At 49.7% G+C, this 20,728-nt stretch overlaps 1 protein-coding gene across 1 annotated transcript in view; it reads right to left on the bottom strand.

The window, feature by feature from the left end:
• Nucleotides 1-20,728, bottom strand: part of TG (thyroglobulin) — a 163,035-nt gene that overhangs the window by 73,115 nt on the left and 69,192 nt on the right. The window contains exons 35-40 of the mRNA XM_038760069.1: nucleotides 19,510-19,653; nucleotides 13,707-13,769; nucleotides 6,171-6,305; nucleotides 5,595-5,759; nucleotides 4,550-4,769; nucleotides 3,934-4,027 (exon numbers count right to left, since the gene is read on the bottom strand). Coding sequence (XP_038615997.1) covers nucleotides 3,934-4,027; nucleotides 4,550-4,769; nucleotides 5,595-5,759; nucleotides 6,171-6,305; nucleotides 13,707-13,769; nucleotides 19,510-19,653 — 821 coding nt within the window. The remainder of the gene's footprint in view (nucleotides 1-3,933; nucleotides 4,028-4,549; nucleotides 4,770-5,594; nucleotides 5,760-6,170; nucleotides 6,306-13,706; nucleotides 13,770-19,509; nucleotides 19,654-20,728) is intronic.

Genomic DNA, 20,728 nt, shown 5'->3' with positions numbered 1-20,728 from the left:
ATCCCAGTGCTTAGTACAGTGTTCCATCTGGTTATCCTGTGTTGACCACAGTGCTTGGCACCTAGTAAATATGAATGAATACCCTCATCATTAACATTAATGCTATTCAAGAGCACCTGTCCAACAAGAAGCAGTGTGGCCTAGTGGATACAGCATGGGCTTGGGAGTTAGAAGGATCTAGGTTATAATCCCGGCACTGCCAATTGTTTGACTGTTTGACCTTGGGTGAGTCACTTCACTTCTCTGGGCCCCAGTTACCTCATCTGTAAAATGAGGATTAAGACTGTGAGTCTCATATGGGACATGGACTATTTCCAATCAATCAATCAATCAATCAATCGTATTTATTGAGCACTTACTGTGTGCAGAGCACTGTACTAAGCGCTTGGGAAGTACAAGTTGGCAACATATAGAGACAGTCCCTACCCAACAGTGGGCTCACAGTCTAAAAGTCCAATCTGATCAGCTTGTATCTACCCCAGCACTTAGTACAGTGCCTGGCACATAGTAAGTGCTTAACAAAAAAACAACAACAAAAAAACCCACCAGAGCAGTAGAGATCTGTAAGGGTGGTCCTTACGCTGGAGGAATGACATGAGCAGGAAGTTGGGCGGTTAATCAGGGAGGGCCTCTAGTGGGGGTGGACTTTTAGGAAATCTTAGAAGGTGGGGAGGGCTGTGGTTTAGCGGATTGAGGATGTGTGGGGGAGGGAGAAAGTTTCTTGTTGCTGTTGGAGCAGCTGTCAGGGAGGTTCACGTCTTTTTTTTCTTATGGTATTTGTTAAGTTCTTACTTCGTGCCACGCGCTGTACTATGCACTGGGGTAGAATCGAGCTACTTCATTCAGCGAAATGAAGTGACTTGCCCAAGGTCACGCAGCGGACAAGTGGCAGAGCAGGGAATAAAACTCAGGTCCTTTTGACTCCCAGGCGCATGGTCTATCATTAGGCTAGGCTGCTTCTTTTTCCCTGCCTCTCCCTGGGCTCCAGTGATTTCTCTCCACCCAAAGACCCTGCCTACACTGACGGACAGGGAGTCTGAATGTAGTCTCAAGTGTCTCTCTTGCTCTCTCTCTCTCTCACATACACGCACACGCACTCATTCACTCACTCACTCCCCATCCTCCTCCTTTCCCCCCCATCCTGGCAGGGGTTGGAAATGGCGAGGGGAATTCCAGGCTGGGCGTTGTGGCTTTCCCTTTCTCAAAAACAACTGGTCCCAGAAGGACCAGATCGCAATCTGGCATCAAAGGTGGAAAAAGTGTGCGTGGGGGCGGTGATCGATTCAGTTTCTAGAAGACAGCCCATGGGTATGGGTTGGATTTCGGTGGGAGGCCATCAGAGCCCCAATGTTCCGTGTCTGGAGAGGAGGAGGTCGGTTTCCGTGTGCGGGGAGGTGGTGGGGGAGTGTAGAGTGAGCGCAGCAGCAGGGCGTGATCAGAGTTGTGACTGCTGCAAGCGCTTAGTTCAGTGCTCTGCATACAGTAAGCGCTCAATAAACACTACCGGTTGATTGTGACTCAGCTAAGGTTAGAAGCAAGAGGCACAGCACTCAGCACACTAGCTTTCATGTTGCAGAGACCCCAGCCACAGACCCGCGGTCAACAGTGACTTACGGCAACCCATCAAGCCAGATGAGGTTTCCCAATCAGCCTCTTGGGCTGGGCCTTAAAATCACTCCTGGCGAAATTCATTCAGTCGGATTTATTGAGTGCTTACTGTGTGCAGAGCACTGTCCTAAGCGCTTGTGGCATCCATCCTCCAGTCCTGCTCTGCCCCACTACCACCTCCCTTCTCATCCCTGACCAAGTGCGGATAATTCTCCCATGTCCTGTCCGTAGCAACAGAGGGGCTGTGTCCTTGGGGCGTGACTCACCAAAGGAGATCTCAGGCTAGAGCGCTGAACTATTGAACTGTGCTTTTTTTTTAGCAGTCCCAATGCATCATTCATTAATTCAATCCAATTTATTGAGCACTTAGTGTGTGCAAAACACTGTATTCAGCACTTAATCATCAGTTCCTAACTCTCAGAAGGTGAAAAAAATGTAATTACTACATTAAGGGTAGGAATTCATTTTTTTTTTCTGAATTTCCAAGTGCCTGGGACAATGTTTAGTTTGAAGGAGAGGATGATCAAAATGGTATTAAAAGTTGCCACAGGCAGAGAGAGGGTGATAAAAAGGGAGGTAGAGGAAGAGAAAGAGGGAAGTGGTGGAAAGGAGGGAGGGTAGGAGCCCAAGGAGGAGCTGGAGAGAAAGACAAAACAAGCTCAATCCTTCATTTTACAACTGGCAGACAGGGGGAGAGTGAAAGAGAAAAAGGGAGGGAGAGAGAAGGAGAGAGGGAGAGAGAGAGAGAGAGAGAGAAAGGAAAGGAGGGAGGGATAAAGGGAGAGGAATGGAAGGAGGGAGGGAGGGAGGGAGAGAGGGAAAAGAAGGAATTGAGGGAGAGAGGGAGAGAGAAAGAGAGTGGGAGAGAAGAAATATGGGAGGGAAAAGGGAGAGGAAAGGAGAGAGAGAGGGAGGAAGAGGAAAGGAGGGAGAAAGGGAAAGGAAAGGAGTGAGGCAGAGAGAAAGAGGAAAGGAGAGAGGGAGAGGAAATAAGGGAGGGTTAAAGGGAGGGGGTAGAGGAAAGGAGGAAAAGAGTATGTGAGGAAAGGATTGAGGCAGAAAACAAGGGATAGGAAAGGAGAGAAGGAGAGCGGGCAGGAGCCCAAGGAGGAGCTGGAGAAAGACATATCAGTTCAATACTTCGTTTTTCCAATGATCTGGGTCAAAGAAGGGAAATAGGATATGCCTATAGTTTTAGGAATGCTAATCATTTGCTTCTGGTTCAGAAAGCTGGAAAGAGCCGATAAGGCCATCAAAACCAGAAGAGATACTCTGTGAGATGAACAGCTCCGTTAGCCAGTAAATGAAGCCGTCTGTCAAAATGCCCTCGTTGGGTGCTGGGTGGGACACGATCAGCCCTTCCACTGTTGGAGAGCATCAGGCTGCTGGGGAGTTTGGTGAGGCAGTTGCCGATGAGGACCCCTCCCCACTTCCCCACTAGAGAAGCAGTGTGGCTCATTGGCAAGACCCCAGGTTTGGGAGTCAGAGGTCATGGGTTCTAATTCCGGTTCTGTTACTTGTCTGCTGTGTGACCTTGGACAAGTCACTTCACTTCTCTGGACCTCAGTTCCCTCATCTGGAAAATGGGGCTGAAGACTGTGAGCTCCATGTGGGACAACCTGATGACCTTGTATCTACCTGTTGCTCAGTGGAAAGAGCACAGGCTTTGGAGTCAGAGGTCATGGGTTCAAATCCTGGCTCCACCAATTGTCAGCTTTGTGACTCTGGGCAAGTCACTTCACTTCTCTGGGCCTCAGTTACCTCATCTCTATAACGGGGATTAAGACTGTGAGCCCCCCATGCGACAACCTGGAGTCTGGGTTCCTATTCCCCTCACCCCCACCACCTATGTCCACATCCTTACACTCTGTGGCTTCCCCTACCTGTCATTTATTTTAATGAGTGATTCCCCCACTAGATGTAAGCTCCCCAAGGGTAGGGATTGTGACTGTTTACTCTATTTTATTCTCTTAAGTATTTAGTACAGGGGTCCACCCACAATAAGCAGTCTATAAATACCATTGGCTGATTGAATACTATTTATTTTGATGGTATTGACCCCTGTCTACTTGTTTGGTTTTGCAGTCTGTCTCCCGCTTCTAGACTGTGAGCCCGTTGTTGGGTAGGGACTGTCTCTATATGTTGCCGAATTGTACTTTCCAAGTGCTTAGTACAGTGCGCTGCACACACTAAGTGCCCAATAAATATGAGTGAATGAAAATGAATGAATAAAAAGACCTTCGTCGGTAGCACCTAAAGAACCCCCGCCAACATATACACACCCGGCCTCCTCTCCTCACCGATTTGCCATAATTCTCTACTCACCAGAGCTGAAGGAGCAAATACGTTGAGGTACAAGCAGTCTTCGCTGACGACGTTGGATTGAGCTAGCTCGTCTCCCGGTAGCCAGCAGCTGGCCCTGTGGGTACAGGTAAGTGCTGAAGGAAGCCGTCATAACAGATGAGGATGACGTCTGTTCAGTGCTAATGATGAGCTACGTGTCAGGTTATCTAACCAGATCATGGCTGGTCACTCTTTTAAACCCTAACCGTCTGTGAGAGCACATACATACATACACACACTCCCGAAAAGCAGCCTAACCCAGTGGATAATAATAATTAATAATTATGGGATTTGTTAAGCACTTACTAGGGGTCAAGCACCGTTCTAAACGCTGGGGTGGATACAAGGTAAACAGGTTTTCCCATGTGGGGCTCACAGTCTTAATCCCCCTTTTACACATGAGGTAACTGAGGCACAGAGAAGTTAAGTGGCAAGCCCATTTCACCAGCCTGATGGGGTTCTACCCTCCCCTGGGGCCTTGTTTCATGCCCCACCCCTCGCCCTCCCTGTGAGGGAGTGGGGGTCCTGCTGAATGCCCCCGGGGCCACCGGAAATGTGCTCAGGCCCGTAGGCCAGGCCTTGGAGGGGGTGGTCTTACCGGGGAATGGTGGCATCCCAGGTCTCCGTCCAGTTGAAAGGCTCGGGGGGCCGGAAGCGGTTCTGGGCCAGAGGGGGTGCGGCGTAGGGCACCCCGAGGAACTGGCGCACTACTCTCCATGCTGTGCCCACTCGCACGGTCCGCAATGTCCCCTGCAGCGTCCCCCGGGAGGCGATGGTCACAACGGCTGCAGCCGGATTCTCCGCTGGTGTGGCCACACCTGCAACCCACGCAGCCATCAGGGCCTGCACGGGCCACGGGGAGCCGGCCTCTCCTAGAGACGCTTCTGTCACCCAACCCACCATGTGCCAAACCCATGCCCTGCCCTGGCCCTTCCTGTGGCCTGGGCTGGCTCAGAGGACAAAAATCTGTCGCTGTTTGCTGTCCATCACTCTCAGATAAGGAATCATTTTGATCCTCATCTAGAGACTCCACTGACCCGTGAATTGAATTCTGGATGGCAGGGAGGCTTGATTTTTTTTTTTTTTAACTGGGAGAAAAAAAAACCCAGAGAATACCAGGGAAACTGCCAGGAGAGACCTAGAAGGGCCAGGGAGGAAACAAGATGTATTGAAGAGAACACAGATCTGCAAGTCAGGAGATCAATCAATCAATCAATTGTATTTATTGAGCGCTTACTGTGTGCAGAGCACTGTACTAAGCGCTTGGGAAGTACAAGTTGGCAACATATAGAGACAGTCCCTACCCAACAGTGGGCTCACAGTCTAGAACAGATCTAGAAGGAGATCTGACATATAGTTCTAGCTCTGCCCTGGTCCTGCTGTGAAACCTTGGGTAAGTCAGCTAACCTCTCTGGGCCTTAGTTTCCTCATCTGAAAATGGCTCCTTAGCCTGCTCTGGATTCCTTTTAGACTGGAAGCCCCGTGTGGAACAGTGACTTTGTCTTGTATCTTTCTCAGAGCCTAGCTCAGTGCTTGGCACATAGCAAGGATTCCCAGGAAACAACATTCAGAAAATACTTGATTCCCTGTGTGCCCACGGCCATTCCCCCCACCTTAGCCTGGGCCGCCCCATGGTTGGTTACCTGGTCTTCGGAAAACAGCGTCCGCCGGCTCCCTGAGCAGCAGCTGACAGCGGGGGCCTTGCAGGGAGTACGTGCAGCTGCGCGTGTCGGGGTAGAAAACACACCTGATGGAGCCCGGGAGGATGGCCAGGGTGGTGGTCATGCAGGATGGGTTCCTGGAGCATTCTGAGAGTGGAGACAGCCCAAGGGTAAGCAGGGACAGCGTCGATGGAGATGTCTTTGGGGCTAATGATGTGTGGCTCCCAAAAGGGTCACGGGTTAAGACTCAGGCTGGCCCTGGACCCCCCACCGGCCTTGCTACCACCTCTTCCAAGAAGCCCGGGATGCTTCTTGGTCCGCTCTGCCCGGGAGCGGACCAGATTCTGAGGAAGGGATGGCCTGTTTGGGCAGTCCCCGGCCTGAGAATCCCTGCTACTGTTAGTGGATGGAGGAGGCACTGTGGGGGCTATTCTTGTTTGGCCACATAGATCCTAGCTTCCAGCCAACCCACCGGTGAGGTGTCCCAGGGACAGATTGGGCCTCGCTCCTCCGGCTGACTTCCATCAGACACGGGTGCCCAAGACAGAGATCGCTCACCTGACAGGCACAAGTCCCTAGCGATGGCCGAATCTGCGGGAGCACCAGTGCTCAGATGGGCAACGTCAAAACTCTCGATTGAGGGGTCCACGACGACTGAGGAAATGTCCAGGGACTCCCAGGTGCCCGCTGGACCTATGGAAATAAGCGGACAAAACAAAACGGAGGTTGACAGAGGAAGCACTCAAAGGAAAGAGATTTGAGTGATGAGGGAAGCTTCACTCTTTCATTCAGTAGTATCCACTGAGTGACTCCTGAGTGCTTAGTACAGCTTAGTACAGTGCTAAAGCGCTTAGTACTAAAGCGCTTAGTACAGTGCTCTGCACACAGTAAGCGCTCAATAAATACGATTGATGATGAGTGTAGAACACTGTACTGGGCACTGACAGTGTGCAGACTGTTGTACTGGGTGCCGACTGTATGCAGAGCACTGTACTGGGCGCCTACTCTATGAAGTGTATGGCATTATGTGCTTGGAAACATGAGGTAAAGTAGAAGCATTGTTTCTGCCCTCGAGAAGCTTACAGCTTAATGAGCTGTTCCCCAAAGCTTCATTTTTACTGATTTTTTAAATAGCTACTCTTACATATAGTGCCTATTAACACAATGTTTGAGAACCAACGTGGCCTAGTGGTTGGAGAACAATTCTGGGAGTCAGAGGACCTAGGTTCTAATCCCAGATCTGCCAAATTAACTTCTCTGTGCTTCAGTTTCCTCAACTATAAAACGGGGAATAAATACCTGGACTCCCCCACTACTTAGATACAATGAGATGGTTTGAGCATTGCTTATGGTAGTATTAATAATGATGGCATTTGTTAAGCACTTACTATTTGCCAAGCACTGTTCTAAGCACTGGGGGAGATACAAGGTAATCATGTTGTCCCACGTAGGGGCTCCCAGTCTTAATCCCCATTTCACAGATGAGGGATCTGAGGCATAGAGAAGTCAAGTGACTTGCCCAAAGTTACACAGCTGATCAGTGGCAGAGCCGGGATTAGAACCCACGACCCCTGACTCCCAAGCCCGTGCTCTTTCCACTAAGCCACGCTGTTTCTCTTATTGAACACGTACTCAAAATAGCTCACTGTACCCAACGCTTCAGTGTAAAACCAAGGCAGGTTGCTCGACAGTGTTAAAAACAGAAAACACACACTTTGGGTCAGGAAGAAATTTCATCAGGATTAATGGCTTCATTGAACGGAATTTGGAAACTTCATGTCTGAACTGCAGAGTACGTTTTTCTTTAATTTGCCCTCAACCTACCCTGATCAGTGTTGCCGTGGCATTCTGGTGCACTTCTCCCCAATTTGAGTGGAAGCTCCTTTTGGGCCGGGAATGTGTCCCTTGTTTGTTTCGTCCTCCCCGAGCGCTTAGTACAGTACATTGCACTCGGAAGGCACTTAATAAATGCTACTGCTATTTCTGATAATGATGATGGTATTTGTTAAGCGCTTACTATGTGCAAAGCACTGTCCTAAGCGCTAGGAAATGCAGAGGTCTTTCTCCTCTTTTCCTCTCCTCCCGACTTCCATGATTCTGCCTCTGGCTATATGTGTATCTTCTCCTATGTAATAATAATCCTAGTTATAATAGTAATAGTATTTATTATTATGTGTCGATCACACTCCCCGTCCCACATAGGACTCAAGTCTGAGTAGGAGGGAGAATCATTACGGGATTTCCATTTTACAGATGAGAAACTTAGCACAGGAAAATTAAATGATTTGCCCAAAGTTCCACTAGATCACACTACAATCTTGCAATTGGCTGTGTGGGCCTTGCCTTTGAAGGCCCCTCTTCTTAAATCAATCAGTCCTATTTATTGAGCGCTTACTGTGCGCAGAGCCCTGCACAAAGGGCATTGTGAGCACAATGTAACAAAGTTAGTGGACACAGTCCCTGCCCACACTGAGCTTCCAAGGCAAGGAGGGGCCCTGCAGACCCTGTGGCAGACCCCGATGTCTTGTCTGAACTCGGACATCCAGTCTCCTGGCCCACCCTCTCTGCCAGGGAAGGAGTCTGCCCACTGGTCTGCCCCTGCCCAAGGGACCAGAGGGGCTGGGTGGGGCTGGGTTCTCTGTTAGCAGATGAGTTGGCATATGTGTTGGGGGTGGAAGAGGGGGACCCCACCAGAGACCCTCAGTTGCCACCCGGGCCATCAGTGCCAGTTGTGCCGCAGAAAACATTACCCCCATCCCCCTTCGCCACAGCCCACCCTCTGCCCATCTTGACCCCATAATTATAGCCCCTGGAGACCAGCTCCAGCCAGGGCCCTGAGTTGGGGGGTCTGAGGCTGGGTGCAGAGAGGATCCCTCTGGGTCTCAGGCCCAGCCCCATGAGGGATCTCCAATGCCACCGGCCAAGCCACTTCGTTAACTAGAGACTCCGGTTCACTTCAGAACAGGGTTTGGGAAGCAAGTGTGTGTGGGTGGGTGGGTGGGCTCCTTCAGAAAAGCCAAACGGAGAGAATGCAATCGTGTAATTATGGGTAGGAAGAGAGCCGGGGTGTGGGCGGAGGGAAGGGCGATGACCGATGACCGGCTGGAAATGGAACAGCGGGTGGCCGGGGCAGGGAGGAGGGCAGGTGCTGAGAGGAGGGGAGGTAGAGGAAGGGAGGGAGAGGAAGAGAGGGCTGGAGGGAAGAGGAAGAGAGAGGCAGGGAGAGAAAGTTGAAAAGAGATGGAGGAAGGGGGAGAGGGAGGGAGAGAAGAAGGGAGAGAGGGAGGGAGAATACTGTACTCTCCCAAGTGCTTGGTACAGGCTCTGCCCACACTAAGCACTCAGTAAATACAATTGATTGATTGAGAGGAAGGGAGGGAGGAGGGGGCAGAGAAGAGACAGGATACAGGGGGAGAGGAACTAGCTTCTCACTCCCAGGTCCTCCTCCCACTCTTCCTCCTCCTCCAGCTGCCCCCTCGCAGGACTGATGGAAAGCAGCCGCTAGAAAGTGTGTAGAAAGTATATCCTCTCTCCCTCCCTCCCACAGAGGACAATTCTTTCCTGCTCACACTTGTTCAAGTACAGGCAGGGAAGAAGGATGCTAAGGATGTTTTGTTGTCTGTCTCCCCATTCTAAATTGTAAGCCCGTTGTTGGGTAGGGACCGTCTGTATCTGTTGCCAACTTGTACTTCCCAAGTGCTTAGTACAGTGCTCTGCACACAGTAAGCGCTCAATAAATACGATCGAATGAATGAATGAATGAAGGATCAGGGTGACAGTGCTTGCCATTTTCCGTAACAGAGCGGAAAACCTCAGTCACTGGATCTCCTGCTCTGAGGGGCTTTCCCAAGGACAGCATGGCTTTAACCAATCTTGCATCACAGGAATTGTTCATTGCAGGCCCTTGGGGCTCTTCCCAGCTCCAACGACACCAATAAAGAATTTCGGCCATCCCGGTTCAAGAGACAGCAACGGCTTCTCACCGAGGGAGGACACTGAGGCCCTGTTCCAAGTCTCCCTCTGCCTTGACATGCCCTGTAGCAAGTTCTTCCTGCCCTGCCAGGGCCCCAGGGGCCAAGCGTGGCTCTGAGGGGACCCTGCTGAGAGTTTAATCCTTTCCTGGTAGGCCCGTCCTGGTGAAGACGGCAAGACCCAGAATTTTAGAAAACTGTGCTAATGCCTCAGAATCAGGCTCTCCTGTCTGACCGATCCGGCCCCCTCTCACTGACCCCGGTTGCCTACGTTCACCTCAAATACTTGGAATCCCACCCAGATTACATCCAGACCCATGGCATCTTGGGACTTGCAGTCTGGGCATTCCCCATCACATTTCCTTGTTCCCATTTGCACACACATGGAGGCAAAGCTCTAACGTTGCAAACTGCCGAAGAATAGCGTGGAGGGCCTGTTTCAGGGCTGAGTTGGTGAGGGTGGGGTTGAGTTTACCACTCCCTGCTGATCGCCCGTGCCTCCCGTGTTAATATGTTTTGTTCTGTTATCCGTCTCCCCCTTCTAGACTGTGAGCCCACTGTTGGGTAGGGACCGTCTCTGTATGTTGCCAATTTGTACTTCCCAAGTGCTTAGTACAGTGCTCTGCACACAGTAAGCGCTCAATAAATGCGATTGAATGAATTAATATCCTTGAGAAGCAGCGTGGCTCAGTGGAAAGAGCCTGGGCTTGGGAGTCAGAGGTCATGGGTTCTGATCCGAGCTCTGTCACTTGTCAGCTGTGTGACTTTGGACAAGTCACTTCACTTCTCTGGGCCTCAGTTACCTCATTTGTAGAATGGGGATTAAGACTGAGCCCCACGTGGGACAACCTGATCACCTTGTATGCCCCCCAGCACTTAGAACAGTGCTTTGCACATAGTAAGTGCTTAACAAATGCCATCATTATTATTATATCCTTAATTTATTTATGTATATTATTGTCTGCCTTCCCCTCTAGACTGTAAGTTCATTGTGGGCAGGGAATTTGTCTATTTTATTGTTATAATATACTCTCCCAGGTGCTTAAAACAGTGCTGTGGGGAGATTGTCTCCTTGCTCTCAGTCTACTAGGCTTCCTCATCCCACTCCTGATGTCTTTAAGACAATTTAACTACTGCTCAATCTTTCAGAAACCTTGTGGCACCTTTCCCTGAGAACTGTTTCCTTGTAATGAACATCTGTCTGTCTACCCCATTATATGGTAAACTCCTGGACGGCACTGTTGACTTGACTTGCCTCTAGTGTCCTTTCCCAAGTACTCAGTACAGTGCTTGGCCTCTGTAGGTGCTTAGTAAATACCACTGATGATGATGACGGTGGGATTACTTTGGGGCCCCCAAACTCCATGGCAGATGTGGGTTGGAGATTCCGTCTGCTTCCAAGAGGCAGTCAGGAATCTATTTCCTACTCCGGGCAGACGGCCAAGGCCTGGGTTTCAATTTGGGCCTCGTAAGCCCAGATGACTGGAAGGCTCAGGCATATTGCTATTCTGCATCTTGTACGGTTTAATAGGAGAGAGAAACATGCAGATTTCAAGGCTCTGTGTCTCAAAAACCTGCCTTGAGGCTGACTAAGTGTGGCAGTGGGCCCTGTAGGGATAGTGGAAAGGAGGGGAAGGGGAGGGGAAAGTGGATGAGGAAGAGGAAGCGGACGAGGATGGGGAAGTGGAAGAAGAAGGAGAAGCAGAAGAGGGCAAGAGCAGACTTTCACATGGTTGTTTTGTCATCTCAATTTCAGGTAATCTGAATTAGAGAAGCAGCATGGCCCAGTGGATACAACAGCTGGGTACTAATCCCGGCTCTGCCGCTGCTCTTCTGCATGACCTTCACTTCTCTGTGCCTCAGTTCCCTCATCTGTAAAAATGGGGATTAAGACCATGAGCCCCATGTGGGACGTAGACTTTGTCCAACCTGATTAGCTTGCGTCTCACCCAGTGCTTGGTAGAGCGACTGGCACCCAGTAAGTGCTCAACAAATGCCATTTTTTAAAAAAAGGAAAGCAGTTCTCAGAATTGGCTGTGAGAGCCTCCACAAGGCTGTCTGGAGAGGCTTGACACCGAGTCCAGGCTTCATGCGTGAAGGGCTGCCAGAAGGACAGAAGGACCAGGAAAGGGTACTGAGATTTCTGAAGCCTCGACTTGAAATAATACCATCCCTCACACCCAAGTGCAGAAATGTCCTTGTCCTGAACCCTGCTGCCCTATTCTCAGGGGGCAAATGACAACCTTTTGCAGGCTTGGTTCTCTCACTATCACTCCACACAGCAATTAGGGCATCCTCAGCCACTAAATATACTCAGCTTTTCTGACCACGGACGGACCCGCCTGCCTCACCCCAGACAGAGGGCCAGACACCCAAGTGACTGCTATGGGGCTCGGTGTTTAAAACCGCCCCAGCCCCACCCCTTCCACTGCCCTACTGGGAAATGACCCGGCTCCCCTCCGCCCCCCCAAACCCCTGCTGCTGACTGGTTCCCAACAAGGCAGATCATCTTAGGGTCAGCTTCATGGGCTGTGGGCAAGGGCAGTGACTTACTGCCCAGTCTTTACTGCCCTGGAGTTCCACTGAGCGGAGGCAGCAGCTGCCCAGGGCCACCCTGGGCACACGGGAGGCCAATCTGGGCCTTCCTCGGGGGAAAAACCTGAAATGGACAGCCCAGTCTGCAGACGCTTCTCGTCTTCCCTCGTGACTTTGTGACGGAAACCAAAGTGCGTGGAGAGATAAATCCTTCCCTGCCAAATTGGTGATAATTCTACCTTAGGTTCTGTGTCTGTGTCAGAAGGGGATTCCTTCCTGAGACAGAACTTGATCGGGGTGGAGATTTGGCCAAGTGGCCCTGATGGAGACTGACGAAGGGCGGGGAAGAGGCATGAAAGGGGCCTCAAGATCTCCCTGCTGTGTGCAAGCTATGGGCAAGTCACTTTACTTCTGTGTGCCTCAGTTACCTCATCTGTAAAATGGGGATTGAGACTATGAGCCCCACATGGGACAGGGACTTTGTCCAGTCCAATTTGTTTGCATCTGCCGCAGCGCTTAGTACAGGGATTGGCACATAGTAAGTGCTTAATAAACACCACAGTTATTATCATCCACTCTCTCCAGTAATATTAGCAGCCATAGTAGTAAGAGCAGAAGGGAAAAGCAGGGAGGCCTATTGGAAAGAACATAGACAGGGGACCTGGGTTCTAATCCTGACTCTGCCACTTGCCTGCTGTGTCACCTTGGCCAAGAATCACTTAACTTCTCTTTGCCTCAGATTCCTCATCTATAAAATGGATATAAAAATCCTGTTCTCCTTCTTCCCTGGGCGGTGAGCTCCATGTGGGGCTGGATTTGATTGTATTGTATCTAACCCAGCATTTAGTACTAGGCTTAACTAGACAATTCATACAACTATTATTATTATTTAGCAATATTTATTAAGAGCTTACTGGGTGCAGGGCACTGGGAAAGAATAAACAGATGGGAATTAGACACAGTCCTTGGCCCCCAGAGGGCTCAGAAACTAAAAATATAAGCAGGGAAAGGGACTGGCCACAGACCCATAATGACATAGTTTTAGAAGACAGCTTTAAGGGTTGTTTTTTTAGATCGCTGATGAGAGCAGTGTTCTCAGAAGGTGTGGGAGGTGACCCAGTTCCATAGGTGAATTTCACCATCATTGGCAATTTTTTCAAGCACTAAGGGCTACTAAGGGGCCCCCGGAAAGGAGCATGGCAGTACCACAAGACTGGAGGCCCAAAGCCTTTCAGCTCAACATTTAGCCCGGGTGGTGCTTAGGAATCAATCAGGTTGAAATCCTTTCTCATAAAAGAAGAGGAACTGGTTGGAAAAACCATTCTGCTGTCCCCCCTCCAGACAGACAAATGACAAATCCAATTGTCAATCGCACAAGGGTTATACTGACCAGATGGTGCCCTGGCCTGGTCATCCCCCCGGGTCTCAGAATAGATACACCCTCAGAGAGCAGGATGGACACCTGAGTGTCTATGCAAGGCTCAGACAGAAAATAAACCCCGGGAAAGCATAGGCAAATGCCAGCAGAGAACAAATATGTTAGAGGTTGATTGAAGGGAGAAGGATGGGGGGAATCCAAGGTGCTTACCTTCCTGTGGGAGGCGAGATAGTTGGTCAGGTGGGCAGATGGTGGGGACCGGGATCGAAACCACTATTAAAAAGGAAACAAAACATCTGGGTCAGCATTAGTGGTCGGAGTGGTCTCCCATCTCAGGGGTGTGCATTCAGTGATTCGGTTAGTAATTTCCTCCCACAGGCACTGCATCATCTACAAAGACCCTTCGACCATAGTCTCTTTTCACGCCCCTGGGTGGTTGGCACCTGGTCACACCCAGTTTACAACCGCACCACGGCAGATGCTAAACTCTTGGAGGAATGGAATAAGGACCATTAAATATTCGGCGGGGGATCAGATGAGTGAGGGTAAAAGTGAGCCCTCCGTTCCACTGAGATAAAGCCATTCGTGCCTGTCTTAAAATGGCAGTAGGAATGTAGGACATCAGCCATTAGTAAGGGTTTTTAGAGGCTCCTGAGCTCTCTTTCACGAATGATCTGACTGAATTGGGCACAGAGGCAGGGGGGAGGGACCAGATGACCCTTCAAGCTCTCTTCCAACTCCACGACTGTATGGTATTTTGTAGCGCTCAGAGTATTTGGAATGAGTTTAATCAATCAATCAATCAATCATATTTATCGAGCGCTTACTGTGTGCAGAGCACTGTACTAAGTGCTTGGGAAGTACAAGTTGGCAACATATAGAGACAGTCCCTACCCAACAGTGGGCTCACAGTCTAAAAGGGGGAGACAGAGAACAAAACCAAACATACTAACAAAATAAAATAAATAGAATAGATATGTCCAATTAAAATAAATAAATAAATAGAGTAATAAATATGTACAAACAAATATACATATATACAGGTGCTGTGGGGAAGGGAAGGAGGTAAGATGGGGGGATGGAGAGGGGGACAAGGGGGAGAGGAAGGAAGGGGCTCAGTCTGGGAAGGCCTCCTGGAGGAGGTGAGCTCTCAGTAGGGCCTTGTTTAACAGGAGACAGGATATCTCTTCTGCCCCATTTAGCCTAGAAAGAGCACAGGATGGGGAGTCAGCATTCATTCCTTCATTCAATCGTATTTATTGAGTGCTTACTGTGAGTAATAACAATAATAATGATGGTATTTGTTAAGTACTTACTATGTGCCAAGCACTGCTCTAAGCACTTGGGTAATAATAATAATAATGATGGTATTTGTTAAGCACTTACTATGTGCCAAGCACTGCTCTAAGCACTGGGGGGGATACAAGGTGATCAGGTTGTCCCACGTGGGGCTCACAGTCTTAATTCCCATTTTACATGTGAGGAAACTGAGGCACAGAGAAGTAAAGTGACTTGCCCAAAGTCACACAGCTGACACAAGGTGGAATCGGGATTAGAACTCACAACCTCTGACTCCCAAACCCGTGCTCTTTCCACTAAGCCACGCCGCTTCTCTATAGAACACTGTAGTAAGTGCTTGGTAGATTTATTCAATCGCATTTATTGAGCACTTACTGTGGGCAGAGCACTGTACTAAGCGCTTATGACTACCTGCCTCACCTTAGGCAAGTTACTTCATTTCTCTATGCCTCAGTTTCCTCATCTGTCAAATAGGGGTTCACTACCAGTTCTCCCTCCTCCTCAGATTCTAATCCTTGTGTAGGACAGGGTCTGATTCCAGTCTGATGATTCTATATTGACCCCAGTACTTAGCACAGGGCTTGGCACATCGCAAGTGCTCAACCAATACCACAATCATCCCCAAGGATGGCAAAAGGAGCGAACAAGCACGATGGGTCACAGTCGTTTTCTAGTGTAACTTTCTGTGCAGGAGTTCGTGTCTTTGGCCTGCTTCCATGTCTGAGAGAGAAAATATCTATAAACGGAACGCAGCCCCCACACAGAACTCCGCTGACATCATCTAATTACACAGCCTGTGTCTTCTTGTCCAAAATAATTTACAATTCTCCAAAAAAAAAAAAAGGAACAAACCAAAACCACAGTCAGATGGAGCAGATGTGTGTACCGTAAGGCCCCGTGTACCGTGGGACCCCTGCAGCCCAGAGTCAGCCTGAGTCCCCAGCCCCGAGAAACCGGGAAGGGGTGTTTCCTGCTTCCTCCGTTTTTTTTTTTGTGGTATTTGTTCAGTGCTTACTATGTCTCCCCCTTTTAGACTGTGAGCCCACTGTTGGGTAGGGACTGTCTCTATGTGCTGCCAATTTGTACTTCCCAAGCGCTTAGTACAGTGCTCTGCACATAGTAAGCGCTCAATAAATACGATTGATATGTGTCAGACACTGTATTAAGCAGTGTGGTAGATACAAGCTAATCAGGTTGGACACAGTCCCTGTACTGCAAGGGGCTCACAGCCTTAGTCTCTACTTCATAGTTGAGGTAACGGAGGCCCAGGGAAGTGAAGTGACTTACCCAAGGTCACACTGCAGACAAGTGGCTTTTAGACTGTGAGCCCAATGTTGGGTAGGGACTGTCTCTATATGTTGCCAATTTGCACTTCCCAAGCGCTTAGTACAGTGCTCTGCACATAGTAAGTGCTCAATAAATACGATTGATGATGAAGTGGCTGAGCCGGAATTAGAACCCTGGGCCTTGTGGCGCCGAGGCCCGGGCTCTATCCAGTAGGCCACACTGCTTCTCTAAGGGTTCCTCTGTTAAACACTGCTGTGGGTCCAGGGGATGGGGCATCATTCTAGGAGCCAGGAGACGTGGTTTCTAGCCCCGTCTCTGCTGCTTGCAGCACCCCTGCTCATCTACACTCTCGTGGCACTTGGCTCCCCGGCAAGAACCCGCAGGCCAGGGAAGAGAGAAGCAGTGTGGCTCAGTGGAGAGAGCATGGGCTTTGGAGTCAGAGGCTATGGGTTCAAATCCCTGCTCCGCCAATTGTCAGCTGGGTGACTTAGGGCAAGTCATTTAACTTCTCTGTGCCTCAGTGACCTCATCTGTGAAATGGGGATTAAGACTGTGAGCCTGCCGTGGGACAACCTGATCACCTTGTAACCTCCCCAGCACTTAAAATAGTGCTTTACACATAGTAAGTGCTTAATAAATGCCATTATTATTATTGCTATCTTTTAGACTGTGAGCCCACTGTTGGGTAGGGACTGTCTCTATATGTTGCCAATTTGTACTTCCCAAGAGCTTAGTACAGTGCTCTGCACATAGTAAGCGCTCAATAAATACAATTGATGATGATGAAGAGAGAGAGTGGGCCAGCCAACGGCATTAGTACCAACTCCTCTGTTGCGGTTTCCCTGTGCTGAGGAGTCTGGGCCGGAGCCTGTCATGGCTGCCGGGAGACTCCATCCAGATTTCATCCGTCCTAGCTGGAGACCCGCTCCCATCCGAGGCTCCTGGGCCTCGGAAACCTCCCGAAATCCAGGGATTTCAATCATCACTGAGGATCCTTTCCCTCCTCCCAACAGCTCTTCACCCAAACCACGGCAACCTCGGCTGCTGCTGCCTCCGTCGCAAGATGTCTAAAACACAACTCAAACTGGACAGAACCCACGCTTGACTCATTTCCTGTCTCCTGCTTTCAGCAGCGGCCTCACCTTGACCTCCCCCAGTGCTCAGCAGGCCCCTCGGCCGCTGATTAGATGAAAGCCACCTGCACCTCCGATGGCTTCTCTCAGGCTCTCCCACCATATTCCCGCTTCGTGAGGCCCCTTGTTCAAAGCACTGAGCACCCCAAGGTGTCTCCCTCACCTTCCCTCATCTGCCTCAACCCTGTTTGGCCACAGCTGCACTGTATTACCAGCCACTCTGACAGACCCATCAGCCGGCCGCTGGAAGCTCTGAAAAGCAGCATGACCTGGCAGAAACAGCGCAGGCCTGGGTTCTAAACCCGACGCTGCGACTTGCCTGCTGTGTGACCTTCTCCGTGCCTCAGTTTCCTCATCTGAAAAATGGGGATTCAATACCTGTTCTCCCTCCCTCTTAGACTGTGACCCCCATGTGGGACAGGGAATGTGTTCGACCTGATTATCTTGAAGTGCTTGGCACAGAGTAAGCATTTAACAAATAGCACCAAATTCCTTTTCTTTTTTCACTTTGGTGGCTCCTTTTGACCCATGACCTCGGAGTGTCTATCCGCTATGTCCCGGTTTCCCTCTCCCATTCCAGTGAAATTCCCTTTCTTAGGCAGGCCTCCTGCTGGAATGGGTTGTGTATCCTTCATATAAACACTCCACCAAGGGCATTAAAGAAAGCATCCTCCCCTAGCCTTACTGGTGCCAGCCTGCTAAGTGCTTTCAATTAATTAATCAATCACTGGTATTTATTGAGCACTTACTACATGCAGACCACTGCGCTAAGCGCTTCAGAGAGTATAATACAAGAGAGTTGGTAGACAGGTTCCCTGCCCAATCAATAAATACAATTGATTGATTGATTGCCCACAAGAAGCTGACAGCTACGCCTTCCAGTAATTACCGTGTAATCAATCAATAGTGCTTACGGTCTTGGATTTGCTTCCTTTTCTTCATCCCTCCCTCAGCCCCACAGCACTTACATACCTATCTGTAATTTATTTATTTATATTAATGTCTGTCTTCTCCTCTAGACTGCAAACTCATTGTGGACAAGGGAACCTCTAGACCGTGAGCTCGTTTTGGGCAGGGAAGGGGTTGCTGTACTTTCCCAAGCACTTAGTACAGTGCTTTGCACCCAGTAAGTGCTCAATAAATACTATTGAATGAATGAGTGACTGAACTCTGTTCTATGGTACTCTCCCAAGTACTTAGTACAGCTCTCTGCACACAGTAAGTGCTCAATAAATACCACTGCTTTATCGATTGTTTAAGTGGTACATTCAGTGATTTATTTTGATTACTCTAGTTGGACATATATGTATGTCAGTCTCTCCCCTTCTAATGTAAGTTCCCCGTGGGTGGGGACTGTGTTGCTCTTTTCCAAGTCCTCAGTGCAGTGCATTGTACCCAGTGAGTGCTCCGTAAATACTATTACTAAGCAGCCATAGACCAAAAGCAGCAAAGAGAGGCAGACACCAATGGTCCTAGAGAGCCATTTGGAGCCCCTGAGACCAGCCTAGAGCACCAAAGTTCCTGTCAACAGTGAAGTGACCTCAGGCCGTGGGTTCCAGTCTCTCCCACCATAATGAGCACTATTGAATGTGCTGGGCACTTAGTACAATGCTCTGCACTCCATAAGAGCTCAATAAGTAAGACTGATTGATTGGATGTGAAAGCTGCTGTGGACAGGGAACGTATCTATTAGTCTACATGTTTTCTTTTGTTGTCTGTCTCCCCCTTCTAATAATAATAATGGCATTTATTAACTATGTGCAAAGCACTGTTCTAAACGCTGGGGAGGTTACAAGGTGATCAGGTGGTCCCACGTGGGGCTCAGTCTTAATCCCCATTTTACAGATGAGGGCACTGAGGCACAGAGAAGTGAAGTGACTTGCCCAAAGTCACACAGCTGACAAGTGGCGGAGCTGGGATTTGAACCCATGACCTCTGGCTCCAAAGCCCGTGCTCTTTCCACTGAGCCACGCTGCTTCTAGACCGTGAGCCCACTGTTGGGTAGGGACCGTCTTTACGTGTTGCCGACTTGTACTTCCCAAGCGCTTAGTAAAGTCAGCGCTCAATAATTATGATTGAATGAATGAATTGTGTTGCCCTCTCCCAAACGCTTGGTCCAGTGTTCTGCACACAGTAAGCACTCAATAAATATGATTGCTGATTGATTGATTGATTGACTGAAAGCCAGTCTGGCTCACACAAGTTCAGGTTGCAAACCCGGTCTCGCTGTAGGCCCGCTCCCTCCCCCTGCCTGACGCCATCGCCACGGAGGTGGGTGAGCGGGTGGGACTCACCGGGCTTCTGATACCAGCCGAAGGGGTAGGATCCGAGCCCCGCGGGCACAGCGCCGCAATCTGAAACTTGCCAGGAGGGTCCGGCTTCCTCGCTGCATGACTGGAACCCCAGGTTGCTGAGTGTCAAGCACTGCGCCTCTCCCCCTGGGAAGGAAAGAACACAGTTGGCACAACGAACCTCCTCCGCCGGGGAAAGCACGCTGATGCCCCTCCCAGAGAACCCGACAAGGGCTGCCATTTTGCGGCTCGAGAATTCATTCATTCATTCAATCGTATTTATTGAGCGCTTACTGTGTGCAGAGCACTGTAGTAAGCGCTTGGGAAGTAGAAGTTGGAATGGAATGGATAATGGACATCTTGCAGTCTTTCGAGCCAAAGGAGAGTCCTCCGGGAGTCACCTTGGCTGATCTCAGGCCGGTCCACAGTAAAAAGGGGCACCTCTCCATGCCTTACTGTGTAAAATGGGGATTCCATGCCTGTTCTTCCTTCTACCTCGACTGGGACCCCTCTAATGATAATGATAATAGCATTTGTTAAGTGCTTACTATGTGTCAAGCACAATTCTAAGCACCGGGGTAGACACACGGTAATCAGATTGGACACAGTCCCTGTCCCACACGGGGCTCACAGTCTTACTCCCCATTTTACAGATGAGGTAACTGAGGCATAGAGAACTGAAATGACTTGCCCAAGATAACACAGCAGACAAGCGGCAGAGCTGGGATTAGAACCCAGGTCCTTTTTACTCCCAGGCCCATTTGGCTATGTGGGACAGGGTCTGTGTCCAATCTGATTAGCTTGCATCTACCCCAGGGCTCATCACAGTGCTTGGCACATAATAAACACTTAACGATAGCGTAACTATTATCATTATTATGCAGCAAGCAATTGTGAAGGTGGAAATTAACTTAGGGACTCAAATATGGACGTTACCAATAAAATACTGCCATGGTGACTGCACTGAATTTGATGCAGGAATTTTGCTTGGTTGAAATGTCACAAAATGTTGGGAGCAGTAGGAATGGCACAGTTTCCAGGCTGCTAGTTGCCCGGCTATGGGGCAGTGGGATGCAGGACTTCCTGGGCTCCAACTGGAGGAGAAGACAGAGCCCCCATTGACCTGGTGTTGGTGTGAAGGCTCTGGGCAGGAGTTCCATGGTGGATTTGTGATCTCTTCTCATTAATCACTGTCGGTACATTGATATTTAAAAAGGGGCAA

The sequence above is a fragment of the Tachyglossus aculeatus genome, chromosome 18 (genome assembly GCF_015852505.1).
Source record: "Tachyglossus aculeatus isolate mTacAcu1 chromosome 18, mTacAcu1.pri, whole genome shotgun sequence".
Lineage (NCBI taxonomy): Eukaryota > Metazoa > Chordata > Mammalia > Monotremata > Tachyglossidae > Tachyglossus > Tachyglossus aculeatus.
Note: the sequence above shows the minus strand (reverse complement) of the source record. Positions and strands in the feature narration are given on the sequence as shown.